Here is a 13610-nt window from a genome sequence, read left to right as displayed (position 1 = left end):
CTGGCTCTTTGTTGTCAGCCCGCCCTCTGGGATGGGCGAGTGGTAAAGCTGGCCATCTCTCTTCTCTCTTCACTGGAGCCTCATTATCAATCAGCGTTATGTCAGTCAAGTAGTTACTCAACAACCATTTGTTACCTGGCCTTTAGGAGTTGGCCTTCTCCAGGGGGAGGTGTGTGTGTGGATCAAGATATACAAAAAAGATGAAGAGTCCCTGGGAGAGGAAGGCACCAGCAGCTGGGGGAATCAGGGGTGGAAGGAAGAAGTAGCTTTTCTAGGGGACAGACAGTGTCTTGAGGCAGTCCCAGACAAAATGTAAGCACCTCCATAGAACTTGGGAAGATGTAGTTTCCTTTTCATTAATATTAATTTTTATTTCTATTCTGAACCTAATAGCAACTAGAATGGGTATTTGCATATGGAGAGTAGAACAGAATAAGAACTGTTAGTCTCTATTCTGTATAGCTTGCTTTTCTTTTGAAGTATCTAATAAGGATGGCTGTAGGGTGCCAGACCATTGCTAGAGTATGCTAATGATCTATAACAGCTGAGGGCCATTGGGGACAGGAAGAGACAGGCCTAAGAGAAAGTTTGAAAGAAGCAGTTAAGGGTAGAGTTCTACAACTCCTGTTTCTAGATTACCTGAAAGGTCTGATCGATGTGCTTGTTCAGCTTGGTGGACAGAGAGGAAGGGACAAGTTTAGGATCAGAAAAATGGTTGGTTGTTGTCCTTCATGCTCAAAGAAGACCAAAGTGACATCGCTATGTTGGGGTGAAGGTACAGTGTGTCCAGCTGTGGTTGATCGGACCACTAAAAACTTGAAAAGTTCTGCCACAGGTCGGGCATAAAGAGTCTGTATGAATATTTGGAGAGGAAATGTCTTGAAATTCGTACATCTCACTTTTCTTTTAAGCTGCTGCAATTCTGCTTTGTTTATAGAGCACAGCACCTATTTTGATGCATGTACTCCATTCTGAGCCATCCTCTGCCAGTGTCTCCCTTGCCTCACAATCAGTTCCAAAGCTCTTCAGAGAGACCTTGAGAGTGTCCCTGGATCACTTCTTCTGACCTCTGTGTGAGCACTTGCCTTGTGGGAATTCTCAGTAAAATAGGCTTTCAGGCAAATGTGTTTTTGGCATTCAGACAGCATAGCCAACCCCTCAAAGTTGCTCTCTCTGCATTAGAGTTTGAATGCTTGGCAGTCCAGCTCGAGAAAGGACCTCAGTATCCAGTACCAGTATCCAGTGTCTTGCCAGGCGATCTTCAGAATCTTCCTAAGACAATTCAAATTAAAGCAATTCAGTTTCCTAGAATGGCTCTGGTAGACTGTCCAGATTTCACAGGCACAGAACAATGAGGTCAGCATAGTAGCTCTGTAGACCTTCAGTTTGGTAGGCAGCCTAATACCTCTTCTCTCCCACACTTTGCTTTGGAGCCTCCCAGACACTGAGCTGGCTCTGGCAATGTGTGTATCAACTTCATCATCTGTGTGTACATCCCTGGAGAGTATACTGCATCCACAGTATTCAGAATTTCTCCATTTGCTATTAACTAATGGTTCCATGTAAGGATGGTGTGGTGCTGGCTTGTGGAGAACCTCTGTTTTCTTGGTGTTAATCATCAGGCCAAAATTAGCACAAGCAGCAGAGAATTGACCCACACTTTGTTGCATCTCAGCTTCAGAGGCCACATTGACTGCACAATCATCTGCAAACGAAAAATTGCACACCAACTCTCTCTCCACTTTAGTCTTGGCTTGTAGCCTTTTCAAGTTAAATAATTTATCATCGGTGGGGTGGCTGACCTCGATGCCATTTTCTTCCTTGTTGAAGATGTCTGACAACATTGCTGAAAACATCATGCTAAGAACCATGTGAGCAAGCACACGGCCCTGCTTCACTCTTCTGGTGACTAGGAAAGTGTGAGAGCATCATCCATTCTCCAGAACCCATGTAAGCGCGCCATCATGAAACTGACATACAGTACTGATGACCTTCTCCAAGCAACGGAATTGTGCCATGATCTTCCAATGGCCTGCTTCTTTGTAGAGCCCCAAGGAGATTGCACCTCCTTAGGGATTGGTAAAAATATTGTGGCCATTAGAATGTAAACTCCCTGAGGGCAGGAGCTGTTTTTTAAAAAAAATTTTATTTATATCCTCAGTGTGTAGAAAAGTGCCTAACACAGAGTAAACATCTAATAAATACTTGTTGATTAACTGCAGTAATCCTGTTCAGCTATCCTGGACTTGCCAAGACACTCGAAATCAATTTGGTGGAAACTTTGTAAGTCAGGGAGCCTTCAGACTAACAAAGTAGGAACCATCATGTCCCAGAGAACAGTCATACTGGGCTTGCTGGAATCTGTGTTTCTGGTTTGCTTCAACTGTTTTTTTTTTTTGTTTTTTTTTTGTTTTTTTTTTTTGCTTTTTGGCAGGGCAGTTGGGGTTAAGTGACTTGCCCAAGGTCACACAGCTAGTACATGTGTCAAGTGTCTGAGGCCGGATTTGAACTCAGGTCCTCCTGACTCCAGGGCCAGTGCTCTACTGACTGCGCCACCTAGCTGCCCCAGCTTCAACTGGTTTTTTCCTTGCGCTCACACCACTGATTCTTCTCATTAGCTTCAAGAGCGCTGTGGTAGCCTTCCCCTCATCTAGATCCTTTGCAACACTGGGGGAAGCACCAGAACTATCAGGTGTTATACAGTCACTATTTAAGGGAAACCCTGCTAGGATGAGACCTTCCCTGGAAAAGGCATCACAAACTTGCTGCTCCCTTCCTCCTCTGCTTCAGAGCCCCACATGCCTTCTTCCTACTACAATGACAGCATTAACTGTGGATGCTTGCTTTAGAAGATGCTCTGCCAAAGCGGGATTGACTAGGGAGACAATGGGACAAAGAGCTTTGCTTCTGGAGTCAGAGGCCTTGGCTTCAAATCTTAACTCTGATGCTTACTTGAATGGCCTCGGGTTGGTCATTTCACCTCCCTGGGCCTCGTTTCCTCTCCTATAAAGTTAGGGGGTTGGGCTCATGAGCTTGGTCTTCTAGCTCTTGACTGGAATTTAGACTTCTAGATCAGGGAGTTTTAACTTGGAGTATGTGGACGGATTTCAGAGGGTCCATGAACTTGGATGGGGAAAAATGACTTCCTTATTTTCATAAACTTTGGTTTCCATTGTAATCCTAAGGATTTTATGCATTTAAAAATATTCTTCTGAGAAGGCATCCATAGACTTGACCAGACTGCACAAAGGGTCCATGACACCAGAAGATCTGTCAACGTCAGGGTCTGGTTAGCCAACAGCACTAGCTGCACAATGGCCCTGCCTGCTCTAGCCTCTTCCAGGACATCATGATTCTCTCTGAAGCAGCTCCCTAGCGTCTTCTACATGGAGACTCCTTCTTAGCAAGCTGATGACGTCTGCACATGCATGAGCCTCATCTCACTCCCAGTTACAGAAGTTTAAAGAACTTGAGCAAATTGATAATCTCATCAGTATGGGAACCACTCCCTCTGCTAGTGTAGATTGCAGCCCCATGGGGCTCGCTCATCCTATGCCATTCTTGCCCATGTTTTACCATTAACTCTCCATAGAGGATCTGCCTGATGGTTCTTCTCATGTTTTGGACATACCCACGTGCTGCTTGGGCTGAGCCTCTGTTGTCTCTCCTTTTCACAATGTGACCAGCCCAGCCCGTCTCCTTGATAATGTCTTTTTGACCACTTCCTGAAAAGCACACAAGTTTTCGGTAAAAGCCTAGAGACTCCAGCTGGTGAGAAATCATAACAAATTTTAAAATATCCATACTCTTTGCCCTCACAAGGAGAACAGAGAGAGAAGGAAATTGAGATTCATCACACCCCTAGATTGATTACCATGAGACATTCTAAAAATATTTGGTCATCATCTCTCCCCTCGCTTCTTCTGAATTCCCATTTGACTTGGAACAAGAAAGCCTTAGACTCTTTGCCCTGTTTAGCATTTTGGCCCTTGCTTACTTTCTCTTCTTCTACCTGTCTGTTCTCAGTTTTCCCCAGCTCTCCTCCAGCTCTCCTTTTTATGCCTCCATTATTTGATTCCAATTCCTGTTTTCAGCTGCATTCAATGTTCACTGTACAAAAGTTCTGTGTATGGCACTGTGAACTCTGCCAGTGCAATAAATAAATCCTCTTTCACCCCTGTTCGGCGGGTCTCAAATTAGAAGGTGGTCATCCAGGACGGCTGGATTTTTCTTGGTATTTTTCCTGAATGAGATGACCTCAGCTTGGTTGCAGTAATCCTGTTTGACCTGTAGGTATTTAATAACTATTCTGGAAGTAGTCCACTCCTCCTGCTCTGAAGTTTTGGTTTCCAGTTACTTATTGGTGCCTCACACTACTTTTAGGCCTATGATAACTCACCCCTCATATTGAAAAGGAAAAAGACAAAAGAGCTAGTGGAGTCTTAGAAGCTGCCTTGGGGACTTGCATAATGTTCTTGTAAGATATAGTTACATTTAAAGTTGATTAAACTGTCTTGGGAATTTGTTCTCTAATCAGCTTTGAGGGAAAAAAATCTCTTAGTGTTTATGCTACTCTTGATGGACCCTGGCAAAAATCCTCCTTGACCCTTCCCTTTGATCCTGTCTCATCTGCCTCATTTTTTGCTAGGGATATTTTGGTTGGCAAGGATGGTCTTTCTTTAAAGCTATTCTTCCCCTCACCTTTTGCTTGTGAAAGAAACTGAACAAGACACAAAAAGGAGCTATTAATCATGCCATTTCCTCTTTCTTATACAAAAAGTCATGAGAATTGGAACAATGAACAATTCCCCTAAAGGAAATGTGAAGAAATGACAGAAAATAGTTGAGCCAACAATAATCCAGCTCACTGAGCCTCTCCTGGTCAGTCTGGTTTAAAAGACCTGTGGGGAGCTCCAGAGGGAGCCATCCATTGTGCCTCCCAGGGAAGCCCCTCCCCACAAGTTGGGCTCACCCCAGAGATGTTGCTAATAGCAATTTGATCTGCAGAGCTCCTGCCTGGTCTATGCAAGCATGAACTTGTGTGAATTCTCCGATTTAGCAAGGCCCAAATCACCTTTTATAGGCAGGTTTGTGGGATCATAGAATTTGGATCTGGAAGTGACCTTAGAGATTACCCAATCCACCTAGAGCGGGAAACCAAGGCCCAGAGAGGGGAAGTCATTTGCCCAAAGTCACATAGAAGCAAAACAAGCATTTGAACTCCAATGCTTTGCTGCTGAATCCAGGGTTCTACCCACTCTACCTCCCTTACTGGAAGTGATTTGGATACATTTCCTCCCATCGATTATCTGATTTCCCCAGTACTGGCCTAAACTAAATGAGTGAAGGTGTAGTCTGCACCTTATTTCTGCACTGTATAGGCACAGTGTGACAACGCTAGAGTGACAAGTAGGCAAACAGACAGGTTTCCAGATGGGATAATTTCCATCCGTAGAAAACATCAGGAGACTTAAATCCTATGTATATAACTTCTTGACATACCAGCTATTGTGTATCAGCAGAAAGACTGAATAGATGGATGGCTTGAAGAATGAAGAGCTGTCCCTTTGTACAGTGAAGAATTCTGAACGTGTTTAGCCGATGAAGAGGCCTTCTGCCTTCAGCTAAATCATGAATTGAATTTAGAACTAGTGGGAGTTTTAAACATAAATTTGGAGTCAATTCTCATTTCTGGAAAGTCATTTCTGGTTACATTTTTGCAGTACTTCACACAGTACTGGGATTTTAAATTAAAAATTGTAGCATGATGTTTAAGGTTACTTTATGACATTGAGACTTGGACCTGTCAGAGATGCCACATCTGCCCTCCAGAACAGTTTCATCAGAATCCTTTACAAGCATTTCTTAACTCTAAATGGCTAGAGCTCCATCCCCCACTCTGCTGGTAAAATATGAAAATCCAGCCAACCCAACAGTCTTGATGTTGTGATGCAGGCCCCACAACAGCCGGGCTGGGCAGAATACTGGAAGGGCAGGGAGATGGATGGCAGCAAATATCGAAGCTGTGGCTGCCATGGAGGAGGCTGAAGAGGGGAAGAAGCTGGAACAGTGAAGGACCCGCTGAAGGGCAGCATCAAGTAACCAGCATGGTTGTGCAACATTTGGAGACAGCAGCCAATGGAAGGGCAGCCATCAGAAAGAAGGTGGTGTTTTTGGGTATATAGCCCTCAAGACAAAGTTGTAGAAAGTGAACAGTGACACACTTTTTCAGTTCTGCCACAAGCCAATAGGTATGGTTGTTGGAAGTTTGAAGTATTGAAAGACAAATAAATACCGGTCTTTAGGTCATACCATGCACATCCGTGGATAAAACAACCACAGCATCATTGATTGCAATAGCCAATAATATGTATTTATTGAGTTGACTCTGACAGTCTTCTTTCAGCCCAATTAAAGGAGCCATGGGATGATATCAATCTGGCCAAAAAGAAACACATTCTATTGTTTTTGTAATAGGGATAGGGACTGGACCCATGATTTCATTGGTTCAGGAAACTTCCTTTATCAATTCAGGTCAACCCTTCTCTGGGACTTACAGCCTTAGAGAGTTGCCTAGAATACTGAGAAGTCTGGGAACTTACCCACGTCACATAGCATGTGTTAGAGGTGAGACTGGAAAATCTTTTTGGCTTCAAGGCTACTCTTTATCCACTCAGTCAGTCTGTAAAAGTTTATGAAACACCTTATGTGCCAGGTTCTGTGTTAAGCACTGAAAATACAAATAAGAGAAAGATAGTCCCTGCCCTCCGGGAGGGCATGTAGAAGATGGACGGAAATAGATACCAAAGTTACCTTTGCCTTATATCCTCTCTGTGCTTATAATATTTACAGGATTTGTGTCTCTTGGTGCAGAGGGAGGAATGCTAGACCTAGAGTCAGGAGACCTGAGTTTGAATCCTGGCTTTGATTCTTACTACCTATGTGACCTCAGGAAAGTCACCCCAGCCTCTTTGGGCCTCAGTTTCCTGTACAATGAAGGGGGTTGGATTAGAGATTTCTGTGGTTTCTTCCAGCTTTAAATGTGTGGTTCTCTGGTCCATGTCTTTATTACCTCATGTTTGGATTATTGTAACCTATTCTCTACTAACTTCTCTTTTTCTAGTGGATCTCATCTCTAGTAAATGCCAGAACTTCTCTCTAAAATGTATTAGCCCACTGTTGTGACCATCTCTCTTTATGTCTAAAAATACTCCACTGATTATTATCTGTATTTAACTCAAACATTAACCTTCACGGCCGTCCACCCATCTGTTCTTTATTAAAGTGATCTGGAACCAATGTCCTCATTAGACGTTGCTATTGCTAGGTAACCTCACATCTTCCACTACATGGGAGGTATTGTGTGAGGCACTAAGGATACAAAGATGAAAAGTAGCACAGCTTGCCCTCAAGGGGTTTGCAGTCATAGGAGGGAAATAAGATACATGGGTAAATAACTGTAATGCTAGTTAAAACACTGGAGCAAACCAGCTTTGCTAGCTTCATTATTTGCTTTTCCAAAGAGAATCCGCCAGACATCCTTCCATTTAGCTGCATCTTCCTTGTTTATGGCAAGAAAGTCAATACTGATACGTTTCTGTTGCTCTGGTGGGATGCCAGTTCATTGGCCATTGGGCCAGCATCTCACATTTCAAGTGCCACCTGCAGCTAATATGCCATCAGCCTGAAAACCTCCACCCCATTTTCACCACTCTGACATCAGTGCAGAGGCAGAATAGGGCTACCCAGGTCTTAGAACTCTGTTGTATTTCTCTTTGTTTCATGGGTTGTCATAGCCAAAGAACTCATTATCTCGGTGACCAACCCACTGGCGATGAACATGCTCCTATGGATCCAGGCTAATCTTTGGACAACAGACACAGTCTGTGCTTTTCAGCTGGAAGCACCTCCCAGAGCTTGGACTCCCTGGGCATGGTTCCTGGGCGCCCTGGGGACACCTGTGAGCCAAGATGAGGCGTTGGAGTGGGGCCTTTGGGGTCCTTCCATAGACTTGATTGCAAGTTATTTCAGTGATGTGTCAGTTTTTGTTGTACTGTTCCTGGCGTCTCCCAGAAATAAGTACACATATGGGATCAAACATGTTGGCCGGCAGTCTTGGTGTGCTGGGAGCCACACTGCATTTGCTCCTCAGGAGAAAAAATGTACATTTCTCACTATTAGTTACTGGCTGATTTTTGACATGGTGGTCTTTGGACAAAGATGGATTCTTTATTTTAAGTTTGTGAGTTTTCTTACATTAAATGCCAGCTTAAAATAGTTACAGCTTTCAGAGCGAGTGAATAAACCTCAAGAGCTCCTTGTTCACTTACTTTTCTGTTTTTTACAATGCTAAATGAAGTCCAGACTTCTTAGCCTGCTCTGTGCGACAGCCCTGCATGTGGACCATTCCTATCCATGTGCTTTTTACCCCAGCCAGCCCGGACCACTCGTGATCTTCCTGTACACTAATGAATGTGCTCTTGGGAACTGAAGGGGCAGTGTGGCCAAGCAGAGAGAGAGTGCTTGGAGTCAGGAAGACCTGACTGGATCCCGACTCAGCCTGTGCTGAGCGGTGAGACTCCAAACAAGTCACTCGCCTCCCTTCGCCATGGCTTCCTTATCTGTAAAAGGAGGGGAGTGAATTGTATGATCTTGAATGTTCCTTCTAGCCCTGCAATTCTGCCACCACACTACCTTCTGAAACAGTAAGGCAGTAATAGTGATGTAGATGACAACTGTCAGAATGCCCGTGTGGTTCTGTGTTGACTCTCCACGTGGAAGGTAGAAGAGGTGACCCATTCAGACACCAGAGAGCCAGATCCTGCAAGCCTTTCATCCAGTCTATCACAGCAGGAGAACCTTCCACACACCGCAGCACAGCCTGGAGTCTCTCCTTCCCCAACAAACTCACAGCACAGCCAAGTCAGCCAATCACGAGGGCGGCCACTAGCAGCCATAGCATCCCTCTCTCAGCATTTCCTGTGACATAAGCAGGTCACATGCTGGATCTTCAAATCCAAATTTCTACCCCGCCTTTCCAGCCTTAGTCTGTACTAGTCACATCCTCTGGTGCAGAGCCCACACTTTCCACCCTTTTTTTGCCTTTTCAGTGCCCCACTCCCTCCATTGCCTTCTTCATACTGAAAACCTCCCCATCCTTTAAGCCCAGCTCCGAGGCCACTTCCTCCCTGTGGTCTTCCCTTACCCCATCTCCAGATGCATCAGATTCCCCCCCCCAACTCCTCTCTGCCCCGCCAAGTTATACAAAGGCAGGGACATGATCACCAGCCACCCTACCTCCACTAGCACAGTGCTCTGCACGTCGACAGGCACCACACCTGGGATTTCTTGTTCCAAAGAATTCCCTCCACATTGTAGGTTGTCCCCTTCTCTGCAACCTACCATCCTAGAGCATTCCCTGGGGACTCTGAGAGGTTGTGATGGCCAGGATGGCTACTAGGCCCACTGGCTACTATGCAAGTCTTTCTCTGCACCTAATAAGTACCTAAGACGTGTTTTTTGAATGAACAGCTATATGAATACAGTAAAGGAGTACATAATAAAAAAAGGAATATTTTGTGTCATAGGCTAGGTTTCAGAGGGCAAAATAAAACTTTCTGTTGGACCAGGATAGAACCAGGCCATGGAGGAGCATTTTATGGGAAACAATAGGAGGAATTCTGTTTCCACAGGGTTAAAAGTACTCCTCCCAGCTTTGAGTGGTAGCAGAATATAAAGCAGAGGTGACTGGTTCTAATCAGAGCTGTGAGCTAGCAGAACCAGGCTTCTGATCAGGTAAAAGGCTTGTACACATGCTTAATGAGCTGTTTGAGCGGGCATGTTGAGTGGGCAGTTCAGGAAGTTGCATCTAACCAATGGAGAGCAAGGCAGGAAATTCCAATTGGGAACAATATAAAAAGGTTGGCATCTATCTGAACAAGCTGTACTCCGTTAAGGGAGGTACCCATCTATTCAGAAAGAATAAATGTAAAATAAATATAATGAAAACCTTCCTGGCTTTCTAACGAGTATTCCTAGACTAAACATGTTTCTCACAATTTGAAAGAACTGAGGCTCTTTGGCTTGAAGAAGAGAAATTTAGGGGGATAGTATGTAGGATACATTCAAGCACTTTTAAGGGTTGGTCTGTGGAAGAGAAATTAGGCTCTTTCTGCTTGGCCCTCTAGGGGAGATCTGAAGTCAGTGGGATCATGGTGGCTGCTGAAAGGAAAAACTTCTGTGTCATTTGAACTGTCCTAGAGTGGAAAGGGTACCCTTGAGGGAGCAGTGGAGTTGGCTGCTTCCTGGCCCTGTTGGTTGGTCTTGCATTTTTCTAGGATGCTGTGGATGGAATTTCAGGTCAGGTTGAGGTGAGATGGCAGAGGAAGGCTGGTGCAGCATTGAGATTCTGTCATTATATTACAGTGTGATTCTCTCAGCATTATAGATGTTTCATACCACTCTAGGTGTTGTCAGGTCCTGCTTTAGTTGGATTTAGGTTAATTATGCAGTTTTAAAACCTTAAATTTAATGTGGTTCACTTGTCAAGATCTTTGTTTATGAAAATTATTTCAACTGTTAATCTCATTTGGATATTACACAATCTTTCTCTTATTTTACATCTATTTTAGATTCAACCATCTCTGAAGGAACATCCTCATCTTTTTCTACCTTCTCCATCTCATCCCCGGACTTAGCCACTCCAGAAAACATCCTTTATCCTTTAGGTCTGCCTTCTGGTGGACCTTCCCTTAGGCCTTCATCCCACAGGCCTTCCTCCTCCTCTGTGCTCTTCAAAGAGATGCCGGTCAGGGTTAACCACCCCTTTGCTCCTTGCCCAACCTCTTCAGATGAAGATGAGAGTGACAACATCAACCTGTTAGATATCCTCCCTGATAATTCCAATTCTGCAGACACTCGAACTCTTAATGCTATGAGAGGAAACTGGATCACTTTCCCCATTCAGGACATGCAGTGCCTGATCTCGGCATCGGATCCTACTTCCCTTGCGAGCAAACAACTCCCTGAGGCACCTGGTACCGACACACCCATCATGGCAGAATTGGTAGAGATCAAAAATGATATTAGGAGATTGCATGGAGATCTGACTGCCGTGGTCCAAGAGCTTCGCATCGTCAACAGCCACCTGGAAAGCATTGAGGCTGAGAACAGTCAGCAAGGCACTCGGCAGGTCAGCAAGCCTCTCCTGCCCACAGATGGCCCGAGTCAGTTCTGACCTTCCAGAAGACAATGGTAGTGCCTTCCCCACTCCTCCTCCCCCAAGAAGCTAGAGAGTCGACCTTTCACGGATTTCTGGTCCCAGCGGCAGGATTAGTGTGGCAATTTCTCTTTTTCTTTTAAATTTATTAGCAAATATTTCTCTAATCAGTAAGTAAATTTGGGTGGTAGTAGGAGGGTGTGTGTCTTTCTTTTTTAAGGGAGAGAAAAGATTTTATGTTTGACACACATTTTCAGGTTCTAGATAAAAGCACATTGTAAACCCAAGGGAATTTTATCTTTGATGTGCTGTTCAGAATGAATAAAGCCGTAGTAAAAAGCCCTCTCTCCCAACTAGATCCCTCTGTTCTCCAGTTCATAAACAAGGGCAGCAGGAACCCATTTGCATTCAGTTATATAAAGCGCCTTTGTTAATAGACCTTAGCCGTGGGGTAGGAGGAGTTTGGTCTACCTGGACCATTACGTTTATTGCTATCATTGAGTCTGCAAACTGTAAACCCGAGGTTATGGCTCCCTCTCTTTGGTGTCTTGGTCAGCTAGGAATTAAATAGAAACGAGGCCCCCATGTCCTCCTATAGGCCCCTAAGTGGTTGTCAGTTACAGCTTTTTATTGTTCATTTAAATTAAAATATAACTACAAACATTTGCTGGCTCATTTCTTCTTTTGTTAGGGGAAATAAATTGGTTGTCTTTATCTTACTTTTTCTTTTCTTGGTAGACTAGGCTGGCCTTTCAGACATAGACGAGACTCGGTGATTCGAAGTCAAGTGACAATTTAGTGATTATCCTGGCCCCTTGCTACTCTTCTTCTGGGCTTTTGCTACTTTTTAAGCCTGGCCACCAGGTTGAAGAGTAAAGAGATCTGGGAATGGCAGCAAAGAGCCCATGACACTGAAAAGTCCATTCCCCAAGAGCTGGTTAAACTGAGGACTGAGTCAGGTTTTTCAATAAGATTTAAATTCATGTATCTGTGTTATTTTTGTCACGTTTAGTTCTATAGGTATCTCTTGATGCCTATAAATTTTAAAAAACTTTCCACCAGCTTGTCACAATGTATTTAATGAACCAGTCCAGGAAGGTGCAATAAATGGAATCCGCATTCTCCATTATTCATCTGGTTTACTAGCCTTACATTGGTGATTATTTCAAGTTATTTCTAATCTTCTTATTTAAGTTCATCAAACTTTAATGTTTTTCTCATTGCAGATTTAATCATAACAATTATTATCAGTACAGACCTGTGCTTTCATCCCAGTGTGGAAACTTCCTGTTCTGTTGCAGATTGACAGCTCTTCCATAAGCTATAATCTTAATAACTTGGGATACTATGAGGTGAACTCATTTGCCCAGAGTCATACATGTCTGTGTTGGAGGACTCAAACCCAGGTCTACCTAACTCCGAGACCAGCCCTCTCTCTGCTGTTCCAATGCTGCCTCTCCACTGTGGAATATACACAGATAGATTGCCTTTGGTGGCTCATTATAATTAGTAGTACCTTTTTTAATCCCTCAGGTACAGTGCTAAGCACATAGCAGGCTTTCGAAAAATGGTTGTTGAATGAACAAATAAATGAATGAATAAATGAGGGAGGGAGTGAAGTATAGTATTCATATATATGGTTCTGATTTTAAAATAACCAGTATAACACAATGAACTCTAGGCTAATTTAACCAAGACCACTGATGACACACTGCTCCATGCCCCCACCCTAAGAAAAGACATTTCCCCAAGAACTAAAAAGCAGAGTTTTAAATAGAGTGGGATTCTGCAGGATTTCTTAATGAACCTGGGGAAGAGACCTTCAAATATAGATATTTAGGGGGCAGGAAACTCCACTCCCTTGGTGACATTAAGAACCTCTCTGGAAAAAAAATCTGTGGATATTTATTGGCAAGAATGGTGGGGAGGGATGCCCTTTTAAGTCATTCACTTTCCTGGCCCCTCTTTACACCTTACACCCATCCCAAACATCTACTTCCAGTTCCTGGGACCAAAGTATCAGGTAGCCAGGAGCTTGTGACCAACTAGGCAAAAATTAGGCCCTCTGGGAAATTGCCCCCGAGAGATTACTTCAAGTTCCAAGTAGGTTTTACATAGCCCATATACTTGAGTTGGTTAATTAACAAAATTAACAAACGCCTTCCTTTGGGTTTCCATTTAGCCGTCTCTATGAAAAAGGATAAAGAAAACCCAGCTTGATGAGCTGAAGAGGGGACTATATCCTGATTCAATCTGAGGTCTTTTTGTGAAAGAAAAAAACTTCCTTAGATGGTATTTCTTCAGGAGAATAGTTCTCTTTCTCCTTGGCACTAAGGGCTGCCTACTCTGAGATAGGCCTGTTTTTGGAAATGAGTTTTCTCCTACCTGGTTT

The 13610-nt window shown here is 43.8% G+C and overlaps 1 protein-coding gene across 1 annotated transcript in view; it reads left to right on the top strand.

Annotated features, from left to right (window-relative positions):
• ENTHD1 (ENTH domain containing 1) overlaps positions 1 to 11237 on the top strand; it is a 118543-nt gene extending 107306 nt beyond the window's left edge. Inside the window, exon 6 of the mRNA XM_036761031.1 lies at positions 10632 to 11237. Within this exon, the coding sequence (XP_036616926.1) occupies positions 10632 to 11236 (605 nt within the window). The 3' untranslated portion in view covers position 11237. The remainder of the gene's footprint in view (positions 1 to 10631) is intronic.
• Positions 11238 to 13610: the final 2373 nt, after the last annotated feature.

This window comes from Trichosurus vulpecula, chromosome 5 (assembly GCF_011100635.1).
Source record: "Trichosurus vulpecula isolate mTriVul1 chromosome 5, mTriVul1.pri, whole genome shotgun sequence".
NCBI classification, from domain to species: Eukaryota; Metazoa; Chordata; class Mammalia; order Diprotodontia; family Phalangeridae; genus Trichosurus; species Trichosurus vulpecula.
Note: the sequence above shows the minus strand (reverse complement) of the source record. Positions and strands in the feature narration are given on the sequence as shown.